The 21,883-nt window shown below is 35.7% G+C and overlaps 1 protein-coding gene across 1 annotated transcript in view; it reads left to right on the top strand.

Moving 5' to 3' along the window:
* LOC137642681 (centrosomal protein of 135 kDa-like) overlaps nt 1-21,883 on the top strand; it is a 495,143-nt gene that overhangs the window by 256,646 nt on the left and 216,614 nt on the right. Inside the window, exons 12-20 of the mRNA XM_068375458.1 lie at nt 6,636-6,785; nt 7,172-7,445; nt 8,959-9,116; nt 9,448-9,570; nt 10,556-10,708; nt 11,107-11,178; nt 14,899-14,990; nt 15,294-15,432; nt 15,659-15,888. Of these exons, the coding sequence (XP_068231559.1) occupies nt 6,636-6,785; nt 7,172-7,445; nt 8,959-9,116; nt 9,448-9,570; nt 10,556-10,708; nt 11,107-11,178; nt 14,899-14,990; nt 15,294-15,432; nt 15,659-15,888 (1,391 nt within the window). The remainder of the gene's footprint in view (nt 1-6,635; nt 6,786-7,171; nt 7,446-8,958; nt 9,117-9,447; nt 9,571-10,555; nt 10,709-11,106; nt 11,179-14,898; nt 14,991-15,293; nt 15,433-15,658; nt 15,889-21,883) is intronic.

The following is a 21,883-nucleotide window of genomic DNA, read 5'->3' as shown; positions in this document are numbered from 1 at the left end:
TTTAACTTAGCCGGTGAATATATAATAGCTGCAACTCTGCGGCTCGACAGAAAACACACTCAAAAAAACTCGCGAGCGATCGCTATGAAGGTTGCGGGTGTGCCCACCAGCGCCAACTGTCGGCCAGATACCACTCTTGTATGTAAACAAAACCTTCAATTCTTCTCTGTCGACGTTGACGACAAGACGTATTCATACTCGCTGTAGAACCTGGAGTTTTCTCATCTTATTTGGTGAAGTACTTTATTTTGGTTTGAGCTTTCGCAGTGCAGGTGTTAAGGAAAGAGAGGAAAGAGGAAAGGAGCCAAGTCCTCGCGTGGCAGAGTCTGACTGCCCGCAGCTTCAGACAGCAGTAGGTGCCAGACTCAAGAACTTCTGGCGAGCCTGGGAGAAGAGAGGCGCAGATCAACAGTCTGTAAGGTTGCTCAGAGAGGGGTACAAAATTCCATTTGTACACAAACCTCCTCTAGCGACTTCCCCCATCGATCTCTCTCCCAAGTACCGAGAGGAAGCAAAGAGACAAGCCCTGAAACTAGAAGTGTCTCTTTTACTAGAGAAGGGAGCGGTGGTCAAAGTCTCGGACCTTCAATCACCGGGGTTTTACAACCGTCTCTTCCTAGTACCGAAGAAGACAGGAGGTTGGAGACCGGTGCTAGACGTCAGTGCTCTGAACGTCTTTGTCACAAAGACAAAGTTCACCATGGAGACCACGAAGTCAGGATTAGCAGCGGTCAGAAAGGGAGACTGGATGGTCTCTCTCGACCTAAGAGACGCATACTTCCACATCCCCATTCACTCAGATTCCCAACCTTTTCTGAGATTTGTGTTCGACAATGTGGTGTACCAGTTTCGGGCCCTGTGCTTTGGCCTAAGTCCTGCTCCTCTCGTGTTTACGAGGCTTATGAGGATTGTGGCAAAATTCCTCCATTTATCGGGTATCCGAGCCTCCCTTTACTTGGACGACTGGCTTCTGAGAGCCTCGTCCAGTCATTGCTGTCTGAAGGATCTCAATTGGACATTGGATCTGACCAAGGAATTGGGACTTTTGGTCAACATGGAAAAGTCACAGCTGATCCCATCCCAAACTATACTGTATTTAGGGATGGAGATTCGCAGTCCAGTTTTTCGGGCTTTTCCGTCTGCCCCCAGAATAGATCAAGCCCTGCTCGTAATCCAAAGGATGTTGAAGAGAGAACGTTGCTCAGTCAGGAATTGGATGAGTCTAGTAGGAACTCTATCATCCCTGGAGCAGTTTGTCTCGCTAGGAAGGCTACACCTCCGACCTCTACAATTCCATCTAGCTTTTCACTGGAAAAAGGACAAGACGCTAGAGGCGGTCTCGATCCCGATTTCCGAAACAGTAAAGACTTGCCTGAATTGGTGGAAAGACAATATCAGTCTACGAGAGGGACTTCCTCTAGCAGTTCAGAAACCAAACCACGTTCTATTCTCAGACGCATCGGATTTGGGTTGGGGTGCGACACTGGACGGTCGGGAATGCTTAGGTCTGTGGACCTCAAGTCAGAGGAGCATGCATATCAACGGCAAGGAGCTTTTGGCACTACACCTGGCCTTGATGAGCTTCGAGAGTCTCCTTCGAGACAAAGTGGTGGAGATCAACTCGGACAACACCACAGCCTTGGCGTACATTTCCAAGCAAGGAGGCACCCACTCCCTGACACTGTACGAGATCGCAAGGGACCTGCTCATTTGGTCAAGAGATCGAGGCATCTCCCTGGTAACGAGGTTTATCCAGGGCGACTTGAACGTTCTAGCAGATTGCCTCAGTCGGAGGGGTCAGGTAATTCCTACAGAATGGACCCTCCACAAAGACGTGTGCAAGAGGCTTTGGGCGACTTGGGGTCAACCCACCATAGACCTCTTTGCAACCTCGATGACCAAGAGGCTTCCAATCTATTGCTCTCCAGTCTCAGACCCAGCAGCAATACATATAGACACCTTTCTCCTAGATTGGTCTCACCTAGACCTTTACGCATTCCCACCATTCAAGATTGTCAACAAGGTACTGCAGAAATTCGCCTCTCACGAAGGGACAAGGTTGACGTTAGTTGCTCCCCTCTGGCCTGCGAGAGAATGGTTCACCGAGGTACTTCGATGGCTGGTAGACTTTCCAAGAAGTCTTCCTCTAAGAGTAGACCTATTACGTCAGCCCCACGTAAAGAAGGTACACCAAAGCCTCCACGCTCTTCGTCTGACTGCCTTCAGACTATCGAAAGACTCTCTAGAGCTAGAGGCTTTTCGAAGGAGGCAGCCAGTGCGATTGCAAGAGCGAGGAGAGCTTCTACCATTAGAGTTTACCAATCGAAGTGGGAAATCTTCCGAGACTGGTGCAAGTCAGTATCTGTATCCTCGTCCAGTACCTCTGTAGCCCAAATCGCTGATTTTCTCTTATACCTGAGAAGAGTTCGCTCCCTTTCAGCTCCCACGATCAAGGGCTACAGGAGCATGTTGGCTTCGGTCTTCCGGCATAGAGGCTTAGATCTTTCCAACAATAAAGATCTACAAGATCTCCTTAAGTCTTTTGAGACCTCTAAGGAACGTCGTTTAGCTACGCCTGGATGGAACTTAGACGTGGTCCTAAGATTCCTCATGTCAGACAGGTTTGAGCCTTTACATTCAGCCTCCCTGAAGGATCTCACTCTTAAGACTCTTTTCCTGGTGTGCTTGGCCTCGGCTAAAAGAGTCAGTGAGCTTCATGCCTTCAGCAAGAACATCGGTTTTTCGACAGAAAAAGCCACTTGTTCTCTTCAACTTGGTTTCCTGGCCAAGAATGAACTGCCTTCTCGTCCTTGGCCTAAATCTTTTGATATTCCTAGCTTATCAGAGATCGTAGGCAACGAACTAGAGAGAGTATTATGCCTTGTTAGAGCTCTTAAGTTCTATTTAGCTCGTACTAAGCCTTTACGAGGTAAATCTGAAGCGTTATGGTGTTCGGTTAAGAAACCATCCTTACCTATGTCAAAGAATGCTTTGTCATATTTTATCAGATTTTTAATACGAGAAGCCCATTCCCACTTGAGTGAGGAAGACCGATCTTTGCTTAAGGTTAAGACGCACGAGATTAGAGCTATAGCAACTTCCGTGGCCTTCAAGCAAAATAGATCTCTGCAAAGTATCATGGACGCGACCTTTTGGAGAAGCAAGTCAGTGTTCGCGTCATTTTACTTGAAAGATGTCCAGACTCTTTACGAGGACTGCTACACACTGGGTCCATTCGTAGCAGCGAGTGCAGTAGTGGGTGAGGGTTCAACCACTACACTTCCCTAATTCCATATCCTTTTAATCTGTCTCTTGAAATGCTTTTAATATTGTTTTTATGGGTTGTTCGGAAGGCTAAGAAGCCTTTCGCATCCTGGTTGATTTGGCGGGTAGTCAAAGTCATTTCTTGAGAGCGCCCAGATTAGGGGTTTGATGAGGTCCTGTTGTATGGGTTGCAGCCCTTGATACTTCAGCTCCTGGGAGTCTGTCAGCATCCTAAGAGGATCGCTGGGCTCCGTGAGGAAGACAGACTTACAAGGCAGAGTAATCGTCTAAGTCAACTTCCTTACCAGGTACCTATATATTTTGATTTTGTTATATTGATAACTGTCAAAATGAAAAAACTCTTAGCTTATACGCTGTAAACATAATTAACTCTGGTCTCTACCCACCTCCTTGGGTGTGAATCAGCTATTATATATTCACTGGCTAAGTTAAATATTTAAAAATGATATTTTAATTATAAAATAAATTTTTGAATATACTTACCAGGTGAATATATAAATTAAATGACCCTCCCTTCCTCCCCAATAGAGACGCAGCGGGACGAGAAGAATTGAAGGTTTTGTTTACATAGAAGAGTGGTATCTGGCCGACAGTTGGCGCTGGTGGGCACACCCGCAACCTTCATAGCGATCGCTCGCGAGTTTTTTTGAGTGTGTTTTCTGTCGAGCCGCAGAGTTGCAGCTATTATATATTCACCGGGTAAGTATATTCAAAAATTCATTTTATAATTAAAATATCATGTTTCTATTCTGGCCAAAAGTCAGTCGAAACATATTGGTTGGTGAGATTCTTATCAGCGTATACTTCTAGGAGTGAGTCTCAAGTTATAGGCTCCAAACCTCTCTGTGTTCTGTGATGCATTTCTGGCAGAAGGGGTATCTACATTTGAGTCATCACCTATCAGGAAATTGGTTGATTATAGAATCCCAATTGTACGTAAATACCCAAAAGTTACTATATGTGTTCAGTGCACTAGTTGTGTCAAGAGTGTCTGGTGAAAAGAAGTTTGTATTTGTATAACATGAGAGCTTTGTCACATTAAGAAACATGAGAGGCACAAAGTCACATAACCCTCTCCTTCTGACTTGGAAACTTTTATACTGTGCAGAAGTGAGACAAATATCACTTCATCCTCATTTTATTCCAGCGAATTAAAATGTCTAAGAAGATATATTGAATAGGAAAGATCAATCATTACCTATGGAATGGTTTCTTCACCCTCATGTGTGTATGATCATCTGGAAAGTTTGAGTAAATCTGATGATAGACATACTGTATGCCATTAAATAACAAAAACCCGATATGTATTGCTCTTCTGTTCAGAAAACTAGAAATTTGTGTTTCCACAATTTGCAATGATTCACTTAGTCATCAACAAGTTTTGGGACTAAGAATACACAGGGTTCTCATAGCTACATTTTGGCCCTAGAGAGTGGCTCACAAACCTGTTGCCTATTCTATGTAGGAAACCAAACTAGTTGCCAAAAATTATGGATTTTCTCAGACAACACATGGATGAGTAGTACACCAAAATCTCCTCGTGATGCAGCTAACCGCAGGGAAACTCTCCATTGTATCCTCAAAGATAAAAGAGTTTTCCGTTTAGAGTCTATTAAAGCAGCCAGAATATCTTCTACTAGTAGATTGTATCGGTATCAATGGCATAATTACTTTTTGTACTGCAAAATTTGAAAGATATCAGCAGTTGAAACTTAATATAAATGATATTTAATTCCTAAGATTTCTAAGATATTAAAAGTTGTTTCGGTTCTAACAATCAATCTTTATAGAACAATGCTGACTTCTGTTATGCAGTATTGTATGTTGTTTTGGATTTGGCTGGTAATGTTGTGATTAGAGATACTATTAGGTCCTTTGTTATTAAAAAATTTCCCGTACAAAATCAAAATACAGTAAATGTAATTTGGAGGTCCTAAGGTTGAACCTCTGGATAACATTTCCTTCAAGTATCTAATATAGAATGTTACTTCTTTTAGCCAACGGAGTGAGTTAGTGGATCTCACCTGCAAGGGTACACAAATTTAAATTATACAAAGTTTCAGAGAAGAAATTATTTTTGGAGTGAAAAGGTTACCTTGTACTTATCTCATTTCCCTCTCAATGAGGTTTTGAAAATGAGCAGTGATGAGAACTCTCTTTCCTGTTAGAGCAGTGAAATAGTACTTCAATAGGTCTATACAGATCTAACTTGTGGCGTACATAAACCTGTAGGACATCTTCCTAAAGATGCTGTCCTTATTTATGAACTGGGTTATGAATGTTTATAAACGGTTTGGTGAACTTGTTTATCAGATTTAAAAGTGAAAGCTTATGTTATTGGAGCAGTAGAAACTACTTTGAAATTCACCAGAAATTTATTCTTGCAGTACGTTTTAAATACAGCACAGTGGCATTGTTTTTCTCTATTAGCTAATCATTATGTAAGGGAAGTCAGGCTTGAATTTTATGAATTTAAGGCCCTAGGCTCAGTAATGGCAGCAGGGAAGATTTAAAAGTACTGAACTGTAGTAGGTATTGTATCCTGTTGGAATTTTAACTTTAGTGGATAGGTATAAGAAAGTGTCCGATTTAGGTTGTATTTCGTATATTCTTTCAAGTAGTTACAAATTTATTTTTAGAGATGTAGGAATATGTTTAGGTTATCTCTCAGTTGGTATCCTTATTTAGACAAGATTCTGGAAGTTAATTATTTGTAGCATGATTTGCTTGTTACCAAAATTTAAATTACATAACATTCCTTTGAAAGATTTATTTTTTATAAAGTTTACCTATGTTAAATATGGTTTAGTTACCTAAGTACCACTCTCCCTCTTACCTGGGCAATGTGGTATTCAGCACATGAATTCTAGGTAGCTTCATTAATGAATTCTAGGTAGCTTCATTAAAATATACATCATTTTTAAATTACAGTACAATTGATTAATTCAATATGGCACTTACCTGCAATTCATGCAAGCTCCCACCTGTCTCCCACACACAGTGCTGTGGTTACTTTTAGTACTGCTCTTACAGTACTTAAGAAGAATGAGAGATCAATATGATGGCAGCTTGGAGAGGATGTTGTTTACTTGCTTAATTGGTTCACCAACACCTCTTTCCAGCTGGGACAATGGTTTTATGGAATTTTTTCCCCTCGAAGATCTTCATTCTTAGATAGCACTTGAATTCCAGATAAGTATTGAAATAATTGATTTTAGTCTAGAAATTGTTTTTCTATTGATAATATTAAGGATTCCAAGTGTCCTGAAAATTACTTCTTTACACTGTACTTGTATTTAATGATGTAATACACACTAGATGGCAATAATAAGGGATTCTCTGATATGCAGACCCAAGGTGATAAAGTTAAGGCAGAACGGGAGAGAGAATACTACAGTGATCAAGTTATCCAGTTACTTGATATCCTCAAGACCAAACCATCATCAACACCCTCGTCCCCTTTGCAAATTGGTAAACCTCGGGCTAAACCTCTGTCCCCGGTAAGTGAATTACTTTATTACCTTCCTTTTACAAGAAATTTTAGGTTGCACAAATTATTGTTGTAAATTAGTAATGATTAATATCAATTAATGTTCCTTTCAATCATTCAGCAATAAGATTTTGAAATCTATCATAGAAATTTTACTAGAATAATTAAAGATAGTAATTGAAATTCAACCAAGTACATTCCATTTAGTTATTATCATTTAGTAATAAGAATAGAATATAACTACGAGTAATTTAGGTGAATAATGCTTGACGGTAAGTTAATTATATACTGATGTAATATACTGTACTACTACATATAAAAAGTTTATTCCAAATATTTGATAATTTAGTTGTAATATTTGTAATTGATCTAATTATTTTATTGTATATTAACTAGGAATCAGAACTAGCAAAAGTCATTCATGAGCGGGATGTGTTAAAGCAAGAGAGAAATTTCCTAAAGATGCAGCTTCAGTCAATGAAGCTACATCAAGGTGCAACGATCAATGGATCAGGTGGATCAGTAGCTTCTGGACCAACTTCAGGACCCACTACAGTTGTCCCTGGAGTAGTAAGCCCTCCTGGTATGGGTGTTATTCCTGGAGGGCCTCCTATGACAACTGTCTCTTCTGGTACTCCCCCACCTAGACCACAGTCTGTACCAACTGGAGGTATTTTATAAAAGCAGAATTTTAATAAAATTTGTTATTTCTATACCCACCTAATGTTTATATTGCTTCTTCTCTAGAAGCTCCATGATTTTTTTTTTTATTTTCCCTTTTCCTTTCCTTTCAATAGACGTATGCCTTCTTCCTCCTCATCTTGCTGCAGAAAGATGAACCAACTGCTGCGCATGTGTGCAGGGGAATAGTTTTGGCAGTAGATGTATTAGTGCTTACATTTACTCTGCTAGAGTTAACCCGTGATAAGCTAGTAACCAAGCTTGCAAGCAAATGAAACACACTGTCATTTAGAACATAATGTTGATGATCGACTTTAGTTGAAACTTTGTTCATCTCATCAAGATTGAAAGGAATCGTACGATATGCCATCCACATATGTAATACAAGGTTGCTTAATAGTGTTTACTTTAGTGAGTGGAGAGATGGATTGGGTTTAAGGTGATAGACAAGATATCTTTTTGGGGTTTACTCCTGATGCCTGGCGTATGAGTATGATCTTACTGGAATTAGTATGGACCGGAAGGGATCATTTGCCTTGGTTAAATAGGCACTGCGCATCACAAGGAACTGGCTATCCTTTAATAAATGTATCAATGAAGCCTCTATGGATTTAGTCATTTTATGGAAAGCAAAAAATGACAGAATGACCCCCAGTAGGCCCTTTGCGTCAATAGGCGTAGGAAATGATGATGATCCCAGCCTTATGTATTTTGTATTTCCATCCCTGCCTTTGGCCTAATAGTTAAAGTCAGTAATGTGTCTCTTCTCAGTCTTTTGTTGCATTCTTCTATTAGTTGAATGCTCTGACATTCTCTCTATACCATTTTTATAGAATGCTCCCAAGCCATAAAATTCATACCTCTGTACTGGAGCACATGTTTGTCCCAACAGCTCTTTTCTTGTTCTCTTTTTGTCTTTTTGTCTTTGTTGTAAGAATCTTATCATCATCCAAATTTTATGCCATCTTGTATCTTTTTTCTTTCTTTAATAAACAAACACTTTAGCATTTTAAAGTTAGATTATTCTGTTAACTGCTTTAGAAAATTTCACTACTACCCTATCTTCTTTTTGTGGACAAGACTATACAGTATGCACTCTTCTTTGTTCAGAAAGCTGTAGTTCGCCCTCTATTTTCTGCTTCTGTTCTGCATATTTCGTCTATTTTTGTCCCTTGGCATTAAATATGTTACAATTTTCATATGTCCACCATTTCTTCACTGATTTTATATTCATATCTACCAATTTTGTACTATTTGTATCTCTTTTAATTCCCATGTACCAATTCCTTCATTATATATGCAGTACAGTTTGTACAGATGTACTGTACCTATATATACTTCTCCAATATTGTTACATTTTGTTCATAATGTATATTGTGTTGTACCACATCTCCATTATATCATGTATCTTGACTGCAAATAGTTTTTGAAAAAAATTGCCATAGCATATTCAATGGTTTTAATGATAACTGTGGTATAATTTGTCATGGTTTACCTTCCAGCTGTTGATGTGGAAACCATACGCAGGGAAAGAGATTTCTTCAAGCAGCAGATGGAGTATTTCCGACAACAGTATAACACCCAGCTAACTCGTGCTCCCCCTCTAAGTGCTACAAGATCTATGGATCAAGACAGAGGTCCAAGACCTCCGCTGACAAGGGTCGGTCGATATAGATTATTTTTCTTGTTCTCTTAATTGGAATTTGTTTTGAAGATATGGTTCTCGCTTGTTTGCTAATTTCTTGGGGAAGTGAACTGTCTAGAATTTACATTGCCTGGTGCTTTTTGGGCAGTGCTAAGGATTTTATTTATAATCCTTTTGATAAAGATACACACTTCATCTTTTAATACCTTAGTATTGTGTGAAGAGAATATTGCTTCTCAGACTGTAAAGCCATCATCAGTGATAACAGGAAGTCTTTTGTCATTTTGAGCTTGACCTTTAAACTATTTTTTGTGATTATTCAATGCAAAATTCTTTTTTTCTGTAGACGTCCTCTGAAGCTTCACCCCGACTTGAAGGAGATGCACGTGTTATTCAACAGGAAAGAGACTTCTTCAGACAGCAGTATGAGGCCCTTAAAGCTAGTCTTGCTCAGCCTCTAGTTCCTCCTGTAAGTTGAACAGCCAGTTGTTTGAAATGATCTGGGCTTTAAGGAAAGGGAAAGTTTTAGTAAACTTTGCTATATACTGTATTTTCCATTTCAAGTAATAGTTCTCTTGTACACCTGTTGAGTTGCCTCCTATTTCACTTTAGTGTGGGTTATCATGTGGTCGAATTTAAATTTTTGGCTGTAGTTGGTCACTTAAAGAAAAGGTACTTCTCTTGTTTTAGTTTCCATTATGTATCATGCACATTACGACTCCACTTAACCTTTACCTCCCATTTACAAAATTTGTTGATTGATTTGATTCCATGTAAAATATTTCTATGCTGAAGTAAGGTTAGCACATAGTAATTATACTTTAATCAATTGATTAAATTAGATATTTTTCCAGTTGCTATTGTAATGACAAGAAGTGTTGCCTGGAAGAAGGTATATGATAGCTTAGGCTGAAGGGTAGTGGTGCTTTCTCAACAATGTTATTTATTGTTCTCTTGAGTAAAGTTGTAAAGAATGTTAGTGACTAATGGTGCTGCCAGAGGTATTCAACCAGTATTAGATGTGAATAATTTGATTTATTGCTGATGGTCATAATGATGAATTTTAACATTCATTTCTTTCATGCAAATAAATAACTTAATAGGAAATTAAACTTTGACACACGAAAGATTTGCATAAGTTAGTTTGAATAATTTGTTCAGTTTGAAATCGTAAAAACAACTGCAAAGTAGTTAATTGTTTTTTTTTAGACATGCTTTAAGATTTTGTTAAGTTTGGATGCAATGTCTTTGATATTCATTCAATTGAGAGTTGGCAGATTTGAGAAGTGTTATGCAGTGGCCAGTATTGTTAAATTAGAACTAAAATTAAAATTAAATTAAAGTGTGAATGATGATGTTTGTAATGGTGTTAATAAAGTGATTGTTATTTGCATACTTCTTTAAATGCATATGTTTGGGATTAATCCCTATTTATTTTTCATGAAACTTTTTAGGGATCTGGAGATGAAGGTGTAGATGTGAACAATATCCTACGTGAGAAGGACATGTTGCAGCAGGAAAGAGATTTCTTCAGAAGTCAGTACAACGATCTAGCTCGGAAAATGGCTCAAACAGCTGTGGCAACTCCAACAATATCTCAAGCAATTGTAAGTTGTTTTATCCCAAACCCATAATTTTAACATAATTAATTCAATCATTGTGGAAATTCTGAGATACGTCTATTCACTTGAAGAAGAAAATTTTAGAACTAATTTTTAACTGATTAAGTTTTTTTAAATGTCACAATTACTTGGTGACAAGTTTCTTCTACCAGAGTACCTTTATCCAATAATCTCCTAGACCTTTTGAAAAAGAAAGAAATAGTAAACTAGAGATATATGTACAAAGCCATATTGTTTGTGTCTGGAGGTACTGAATTTTTCTTGTTGAAGAATTTTTTGAAAAAGTAATTAACTTTTTATCACCCACAATTGGTTTTTGCTGACTTAATAATTAATTTCCATGTTATTGTTTCATTTGATCACTGACTGACTTGCAATTGCAGAGACAAGAAATGGAGTCCCTTTTAACGGAAAAACGGGGCATGGCCATATCAAAAGCAGAATTGGAAGCACAGGTTAGTGTAAACTAAATATAATAGGCTCCACATAGCAATATATTTAGACTATTACCTAATGTAATCAATGATAAACAGAATTTTTATGATGAAATTAGCCATTTCTAAATTCACCTGGCAATAATATTGCTTCTCTTTTGAAGCTGGTTAAATTTTGACATTTACCTTAAACTGAAAATTTCCTGTTTTCGTCCTCGGTTGGAGTAATTTATTGATTGGTATTATATGGCGGTATATGACAATACTATCGTGTAGGTAAGTTTTGTCCCTTTGTCTTTGAGTCTTGAAGTCTAATCTAGTTTGACAGCCTCTTCTTTGCATTTGTCTATGGGGAGGCAGGTGGGGATGTATATGAATGCCAGGTAAGTATAGACATAAATAATTTCATTACTATATTAAAATTCTGTTGTATTCTACGAACCTCCCCCAGTGTTGATATTGCTCACTTCCACATTGAGACAGAGGTGGGATAGTGAAGAAAAGATTTAGGAAATCTTACTCCCTAGCCTAATTATGTACTTTAAATTGCTGGAGAAACACCTTTATGTAAAGCTAAATTACTGGGAAATTTACAGTAAACTAAGAAAGAGACATAACTCTTGCATCCAGATTAGAGATTGAAAAAGTAACACTCTCAAGGTGCTGAAATTTAATATTGACATCAAGGAATTTAAAATATAGAAATTCCTCTCAGATACAGCATCAACCCTTAACTTTAAAACAATATTTTTACTATATTACCCATCACCCTGAAATTTTATATGCCAATATTGATGTACAACTTGAATCAAAACTTTTGAAAATTTTGATTAAAAAAAAATTCTTTTGTTCCTATTTATATACAAACCCTAGATCTTGTAAATTAGGGAATATGATTGTAGAGGAGCTGTAACACCCAATGAATTCGTAAAATAAGCTTGTTAACGATAGGTGGTGACCACGGACGAGAAGCCCCACCCTTCCACCTATCAGAAGCATGTCTCTTTTATTTTTAGCCTCAACAAGTACGGATGTACATTTTTGCCCTTACCAAATTTTTTCATCTTCCTTTATCTTATAGGAAGTGAATACTGGCTGTTGATTATGATGGATGTGAAGCAAGAGATTCATACTTGCTGGAGAAACAGTGGACGTTGCACAGTATATCTAAACAAACTATAGACACACACACACACGTGCACACTCTCTCTCTCTCTCTCTCTCTCTCTCTCTCTCTCTCTCTCTCTCTCTCTCTCTCTCTCTCTCTCTCTCTCTCTCTCTCTCTCTCTCTCTCTCTCTCTCTCTCTCTTTGCGTGTGTGTGTGTGTAGGTCATAGTCTCCTGTGCAGTGGCTGGAGTATGCCTTAAAAGGGTCTGTCTCAGGTCTGTCTTAGCAACACCCTAAAGACACTAAAAAAGTCTTTCACCTCTTCCATCCTTTCATTGAATGTGTCTGCTGCTGCCGATCCTGTGCATACATTGTGGCTCGGTCCCTGGGGATTATGCATCAGGAGCAAGGAGCCCTTGGAGCTATGTCAGCAGGCTTTTCATGTACGGGTGACTTGCGAGATTCTCCCAGTGTTTACTGCACCCCACAGAAGTTGGAGACACTTTTCCCGTTTCAGTTTCTTTGCACACCGCTAACGAGTTTGATCTAAGAAAAGCTTGGTCCTCCTTATGTTTTACAACTAGGCCAGCTATGGCTTTTTTTTTGAGGGAGCTGGTAGCTACCTCATGTATCCCCCTTGGCCCTGTTACCCGTGATATCCTCCTCTTTCCCCTGTGCCCATCACCATGACCCTGGTTACTTGGGGTACATGGCACATATCCCCCACTCCCTCTCGTGTTATGACCCAAGTTGTCTGTGTTGCCGGCACCTTTGAGTGGCCCTACCTCTTCCCCCGTGACAGTGTTCTCCAGTGTTGTGGTTCTTGTTGGAACAACTTATGCGGTTTCTACCCTGGGGGAGCGTGGTCATCGTTTATCGCTCAGGCCTTGGGTGATGGTTGGAAAGAGGAAGAAAAGTGCACATTCTTCTTCATCCTCCTCTTTGATTTCAGACTTTGAGTCTGACACTTCTTCTAGAAAGAGAAAAAGAGGAAGGCCAGTCATAGTTGTAAATAAAGCGCTCCTTATGACCCCCCCTCTTTTTTGGGGTGGGGTTATGGACAACACGCAAGTGGTTCCCAGCCCAGTGTTTCGTCGCCCTAGGGCCATTGCACAGGTCTGATGCTTAAACTCGGTGTTACGGTCCTGTATGTGAGTTAGGAGTGTATTATTATTACTTTTGTTATTATTATTTTTATTATTATTATTATTATTATTATTATTATTATTATTATTATTATTATTATTATTATTATTATTATTATTGTTGTTGTTACCTGTAAGCTACAACCCTAGTTGAAAAGCAAGATGCCATAAGCCTAATGGCTCCAACAATGAAAAATATCCCAGTGAGGAAATCAACTACAAGAAAAGTAATGAACAGTTAAAATAAAAAAAGTTTTAAGAACAGTAACAATGTTAAAACTTCTTTTTATATAAACTTTAAAAAGAGACATGTTAGCCTGTTCAACATAAAATCATTTGCTGAAGTTTGAACTTTTGAAGCTTTCCCAATTCAAGTACCTGCTTAGGAAGGTCATTCCACAACTGGGTCACAGCTGGAATAAAACTTCTAGAATACTCTTCAGTATTGAGCCTCATGAAGGAGAAGACATGGCTATTAGAAATAACTGCATACGTAGTATTACGAACAGGATGGTAATGTCCTGGAAGATCCAAATGTAAAAGATGGTCAGAATTATGAAAAATCTTATACAACATGCATTAAGAACTAATTGAACGATGGTGCCATAGATTAATGTCTAGATCAAGAATAAGAAATTTAATAGACCATAAATTCATGTACAACAAATTAAGATGAGATTCAGCAGCTGATGACCAGATAGAACATGAATCAAAAGATGGTAGAATGAAAGAATTAAAACACTTCTTCATAATAGATTGATCTTGGAAAATGTTAAAAGACTCTATCCATAAGCCAATTTTTTGTGCAATTGAAGAAGAGGCAGACCTAATGTGTTTTTTAAAAGTAAATTTACTGTTCAGAATCACACGTAAAATTTTAAGTCGTACTAAGTTGAAAAAACAGTATCAATGATGAGATCTGGGTCTTGAGGAGCCTCTGTCCTCGACATACTTACAATCATATCTTGAGTTATGTTAGGATTCAACTTCATGCCCCCTAATTTGCACAATGCACTAATTTCAACTAGATCTCTACTAAGGGATACATCAATCTCAGATCTACATTCAGGAGATGGAATTGATGCATATAGAGTAACTTCATGTGCATATGCAAAGATCTTGTTTTCTAGGCCAAACTACATGTCATGTGTATCCAGTATGAAAAGTAATGAGCCAAGAACACTACCCTGAGGAACACCAAGATATCTCCTTCCTATACTCACTATTGTGTTTATCAACAACAACTCTTTGTGATCTACGTATTACTTAAAAACTCAATAATGATTCAGTCCTTATAAGTCAGTTTGGATGTGAATAAGGCTACTGGGGTCCATAGCATCTCCAGACATTTGTTTTGATGTGTTTCTTGAAGATGAGGGAATTCCAGTTTAATTTCCATTATTCTTTATCATTGGTAAAGTTTAAGTTATTTATTAACTGTTTTGTAAATCTTTTTGCCAAAACATTGACGCAAGTATTATCTTTCCAGGTCAAAAATTTGTCTGAGAGATTGATAGAAGTCGAGCAAGAGAAGAAGGCCATTGATAATCATACCCGAGAGCTACACTCTGCCATTGAGAAGTAATTACTCTATATGGATACTTTTATTTTGGTATTAGGAAAAAATATTGATTTGAATGTGTTATAGAGTACAGTACAGTACAGTACATAGTAGGGTGTTTTCAGTACAGCGTAATATTTTGTATTGTATTAGATAACATTTCAAACTGTACCAGAAAATGCAGCATTTTTTTATTCTGTTTCAGTTTATGGTTAACAATCAAATATTAGTGATAGGTAATTTTTTTCCAAAAGTTTTCCATAGCCAAGATATTTTCTTTGTTCTTTATGCTCTTCTTACCAACTCCATTTTTTAAATTTTAGACTGCAAGATGCTGCAACATCGAAGTTCCCTCCTTCCACTCAAGCTTTCATCATGGAGGTACGCAAAGCCAGAGATGCTGCTCTTTCTGATGTTGACAAGCTAAAAAAGGAAAGAGAAGCCTTAAAAGAGAAACTAAGGGTAGGTAATTTTGTTTTTGTCTTTATTAAAGGTATACTTTTTGTTTTAGTAGATACTGCATAGTTTCAAGATGAAGATGTTCAACTGCATAAATTAAATTTATGATTTAGGCTTTATATTGATGGGTTTTATTACTCATACAGAAGTTTGATGAAAATAGAAAAAATAAAAGCAAGTAGATAGTGAAATGTTGAGTATCATTGTTGTCACTTTTTTTAAAAAACAGGATGCTACCACTCATCAAATGAGAGAAAAGGCCTCTTATGATGAGGAGGCATCTGCTCTACGAATACAAAATGAAGAAGGAAGGAGAATGACAGTAGATTTGCAGCAACGATTACAAAGTGAAAGCATATTGATATCGTCACTACAAGATCAAGTACAAAGCTTACAAGAAGCATTACAAGCAGCTCATGGAGAACTTGGATTGCAAGGAAAGCAGTCTGATGACATCAAGTGAGTGCAATTTATTTCTAGGAACCTTATTTCGCATTCATAGTGCTTCTGTTTTTAAGCTGGTTAAATGTTGACGTTTATCCTTAACTAGAAAAGTCCAGTTTTTTTTTTTTTCATTTCATAATTCCCCTACCTGTCTAGTGAAGTACTGTATTGGGATTAGATCGTACGGGTGTGTATAGCAACACTACTGCATGGTTAGATCATATCCCTTTGTCTTTTAGTTCTCTCGTCAATATAAGTGTTTGACCAGATGTTACCTGAGCTCCAGATCGTGATTTTGTTTTTTAGTAAATTTAAAAAACACATTATTATCAATTTAATTTGAGTGGATGCTTTCTTCTGGCTTCTCTATGTCTTCTTGTGAGGTTGTTTAATTGATTTATTGTATGGTGATATTAATCCTTATTTTCTTTGTGTCATATGCCGGAGGCTAAAGTGTGCTTTGAATAACTTGAAGTGTTGATTCCCTCTCAGTTCCTCTTAGGAAGGATTCTCTTCAGTTAGTAGCTCTTCAAGTAAAAGATTTCAGTAGTGAAGAAATAGATTAAAGTCGTTGAAGAAATTCTCTCTGAATTCCAGAGAAAAGCTACAGAAGACTAAACTAGTTGATATTTGTGTGAGGTAGCTGATGCCACACTGTCTTTTACCAGACTTGGAGGAATTAACAGTAGTGAGCCTCATGAATATGGATTTGCTTTGCTTTTGCAACTCCAAAGGATACTCCTCAAGTTATGTCGAATGGTTCTGGTGTACTGTACTAGTTAGGAAGGGTTCTGTTGGGTACATTGTATTCTAGAGTTGATTATGAGGTAAATTTCTTTGTTGATGGCCGTCATTTTCTTCTGGTCAAGAGTGATAGGGAAATTATGTAAAGTACACTCATAAATATGCAGTGAGGTAATTTTGCATTGTTAATTTGTTACTACCACTACCCTATTCTTCAGCTACCTGTGTATGTATATATATATATATATATATATATATATATATATATATATATATATATATATATATATATATATATATATGTATGTATATATATATATATATATATATATATATATATATATATATATATATATATATATATATATATTTATGTATGTATATATATATATATATATATATATATATATATATATATATATATATATATATATATATATATATACATATACTGTATATATATATATATATATATATATATATATATATATATATATATATATATATATATATATATATATATATATATATTATACATATATTATATATATATATATATATATATATATATATATATATATATATATATATATATATATATATATATATATATACTGTATATATGGTGCTAGGACAATTCGGTCCTGGACAATTCGGTCCCGGACAATTCGGTCCTGGACAGTTCGGTCCTGGACAATTCGGTACTAGGACAATTCGGTACCAGGACAATTCGGTACCAGGACAATTCGGTACCAGGCTTGTCATTTTTTTAAAATCAGGAAAATATGATATTTTTATATTACATATTATGAACTATTTATATTTAATATCACCTCAATACCTAACTACTTAGATTGGTTATTCACTAGTTGTTCACAAATAACATGAACAATCCACCTAACTATTTTATTACTAAAAGATTACTTTGGTTATTCCCTTATTTAAAAAAAAAAATATATAAAGAAAATGACTTTATTAGTTTCTTTATTCCAGACTTTTTAGTCTAGTTTCACCCCATCATTCACACAATGGAGTCTTGCAACTGCATACAGTCGGAAAAAGGAAAAAGGAAATTAGTTGAAAAGGAAAACTACGTGTACCAATAACATAAAGAAAATGCTGATGGTACGAAGATATATTGGCGTTGTGAAGGACGGACTTGCAAAGCATGGCTTCACTCAGATGTTAATTTTCATGCGCTCAAATATATTGGAAAACAAATTCATAGCCCAACTGCAGCTGAAGTGAGTGCAAGAAGGGACAATCATAAGTCAAACATCTTCTCCTTCAATTCTAACAGAAGAACTAGGAAATTTAAATGAGTGCGCACTTACTGATATAACTGAAGTAGCTCATATTAGTCGAAATATGAGACGATGGAGAAATATAATCAAGCAGAAAGAATGCAGTTCCTTAATGCAATCGCTCATAATATTAAAGTTTAAATTTTTTATATACTTTTAACGACAAGAAATGTATAGTTTTTACTATTTTATTTTTATATACATACTTTTAACATAAGCAATGTATGGTTTTTACTGTTTCATTTTTTATATAATAAAGAAACACAAAATGTAATTTCCTTTTTAATTTATCGCACAAACAAGGATAAATCAATTGGACTTTTTTTATATCTATACTAACAAAAGCAAAAATTTTCTTTTTAAAAGTAATGCTTAGAACTGATAGGAATTTTAGAAACGATAAAAATTGGAAAAATACTGTTTTTCCATATTATAAGAATTAATTGGTACCGAATTGTCCTGGTGCCGAATTGTCCTAGTACCGAATTGTCCGGGACCGAATTGTCCAGGGCCGAATTATCCGGGACCGAATTGTCCGGACACCTGTATATATATATACTGTATATATATATACTGTATATATATATATATTATATAATATATATTATATAATATATATATATATATATATATATATATATATATATATAATTATATATATATATATATATATATATATATATATATATATATATATATATATATATATATATATATATATATATATATATATATATATATATATATATATTATATATATAATATATATATAAATATATATATAAATATATATATATATATATATATATATATATATATATATATATATATATATATATATATATATATATATATATATATATATATATATATATATATATATATATATATTATATATATAATATATATATATATATATATATATATATATATATATATATATATATATATATATATATATATATATATATATATATAATCAAACACCTTAATTTTGCCAAAGTTGGTTAGATATTTGTCAGATTTTTTACTTTATGTATTAGACTTTCAGGGTAAGAAGTTAGGAAATGACAAAAGTGTTTTTTTTTTTTTTTCGGTATTTGATGGTTTCCTATTTCAGTACAATTCATCAATTAAATCCATAGAATTTTGAGCTTAGTCTATGAGCAGATTTCATAGTTCAAATCTTTATAGGAAAGAAGATCCTTTCTAAATTTTTAAGACCTCATTTTAAACATATCTACTTATGGTTAAGTTCTAAGTATAAATCAAAGGAAATGAGAAGTAAGCCTTTAAATTGGAAGGCTTTATATAGATTCAAGAATTTAGTTATATTGTGAACGTAATTCTCATATTTCTAAGATGAAGCCCTTGTTCCAAGAGTTGCAATGACTTGCCCAAATCTCATCTAAAATGCAGTATACAAACACATAATTTTGATAAATATTTTTTTAACTATTTTGTATACTTGCCTGTCAAGTCTACACCAAAGAGTGTAGATTTAAGGGTAGTCCAAAACCTTTGTTCTTTGGCTGTACCAGAAAGGGTTTGTTTTGTGGTTGAATTGTATTCCTATTCAATTAGAGCATAAACTCTCCAAGCAACAGCTCTTCACTGAGCATAGTTGTGCCTAGTCAAATCTGCTCTGTAACCTTTCAAAGAGGATAGGCCTCCTACTTATCCAAATAAGCACATCTACAATCATCATTGAACCAGGGTTTGTCTTTCTCTCGGTATTTTAGCTCATGAGAAGGTATATGCTTATCAATAATGTTTACCCGATTTGTATTCAAAAGATATTGTAGTTGTGACCAATTCAAATTGAATAGATCACTCAAGATGACATTCCAATCTGCTTGAGATATTATATATATATATATATATTACATGGGTATGGCACATCAGGGACAGGCAGCTCAGACTTGATTACTAATTAAATTAAGGTATGATCAGATATCTCAACTGGAGAATTAAGCTTACTTATTATAACACCAGGGATGTCAGCATATATTAGGTCCAAGAAGTTACTATATCTGTGAGTAGATTTTCTTATGATTTGCTCATAACCTGATTCAGAGGAAAAGACCAAAGTTCTTAAGACAAAGCAGTCAGCAATAGAAACAGAATTTAACCACTCCCTATGGTAAACATTGAAATCACCTACAAAAACAAAAGAGGTCTTACTATCATCTTCATGTATCTTAGCCATAATGGTAAGAAGACAAAGCTAGAATTATCCAAGTCTCGATTCCGGTAGGTCACACACTGATAAAAGCTGTTATATCTGCCACAAACTTTTATTATCTGAATCTCATAACACCCACATTCGTAGCAAACGTTTATTATCTTAATCTCAGGGCACCCACATTCATAGCAGAAATTGTGAGAAGCAGGGTACTCAGTCCTAATATGCACTATCATTTTGCTTGCCTAGGAATGGCATTCCATTTCAAAATTATTGGTTTCTTAAAATCTGTAATAAGGAGTGAATCTTGGGTTTTGCCCAATACCTCCAGATCAAATAAGAATAAAAAGCAATAAAAAAAAGTTTCATTATACTTAAAAGCAAACCTAACAATAATGATAACAAAAGAAATATGTACATTAGCGTACATATATATATATATATATATATATATATATATATATATATATATATATATATATATATATATATATATATATATATTATATATATATATATATATATATATATATATATATATATATATATATATATATATAGAGGTGTATATATAAAGTGACTTATACAATCCACAAACTAAAGATAAAATGTCGGATAAAACTGAGCCGACACGCCATTTAAGGCTAATTACCCTTCAGGATAGCCACTTCAACTGAAAGAAAGACAGTAATGATGGTTTTAAAAATGAATACCAGTGGGGGAAGATAAAGACACAGTTAGGGATAAAGGCAACCTCTTGATAAACTACCAGGCATTCATGGCCAACAAAAGTTAGCGTAATCAAACAAGCAACATAAAAGTTACAAAACCACCCAACACTAAACAGTCAAAGAGAAATGCTAATATCATCTATCTTTAAGAAAACTTTACCTAAATAGAGCTAATATGACCTGAAGTCCTTTAGCATATACAGTAGAAAACTTTTGCAGTCCTTAATACTACTAGCACAGATGTAATGGCTAGACCAGGTGAGATGATCTCCCATAGAAGGATACGAAATAACTAGAAATCATGACATAAGTCACTGCATCTGAAAAAAATGGGTATTAGTAGTTAAAATGGCAATCATTTTTTGAAATGCCCAACAACCCACGGAACAATGTCTTTGCTAACACAAACCAGAGGAGTCTCCTGACTATAGGGTTGGCTTATATACAGTATGTGGAGCACACACACACTTTAGTGACTGTTCTTCCTTTAGGAGATAGTTGTGTGAGACATGTCCTGACAAAAGTACTGAACACTTCAAGTAAAGGTTTTTTTTGTTTACCTAAATGACCAAGATGTGTGAAAAGCTGTCTAAGGAAATTATCTCGAGAGGGTGAGATAAGCAGCCTCACTAGACTTGTGATGTAGAATGTGCATATACACTACAATAATTTGAAAGGGAAATTTGAAATTGTGTTCCCACTCAAGTGAATCCTACCTATGGTTTAACTAGCTACCTCGTTGAAGCTCTCTTTTAAAGGTTTAAAGGTTGCTCATGAATGGCAAAGGCAAGGGACAGTGACATTGCCCTAGTAAGCAAGACAATGCCCTAGAGACTGACCATATATACATATAATCATCACCCAAGCCCCCTCTCCACCTAAACTAGAACCAGGGAGAGCCAGGCAATGGCTGCTGATGGACTCAGCAGTTAGACCTATAGGCTCCATCAAACCCTCATCCTTAGCTCACGAGGATGGTGAGGTTATAGACACTAAAGAAACTATTGAGTTTGAGTGTCTCGATCCCCTTTTGACTCCCCTTGCCT

This window comes from Palaemon carinicauda, chromosome 6 (assembly GCF_036898095.1).
Source record: "Palaemon carinicauda isolate YSFRI2023 chromosome 6, ASM3689809v2, whole genome shotgun sequence".
In the NCBI taxonomy this organism is placed as follows: Eukaryota; Metazoa; Arthropoda; class Malacostraca; order Decapoda; family Palaemonidae; genus Palaemon; species Palaemon carinicauda.
The sequence above is the reverse complement of the archived record's forward strand: the minus strand, read 5'-3'. Positions and strand labels throughout refer to the sequence as shown.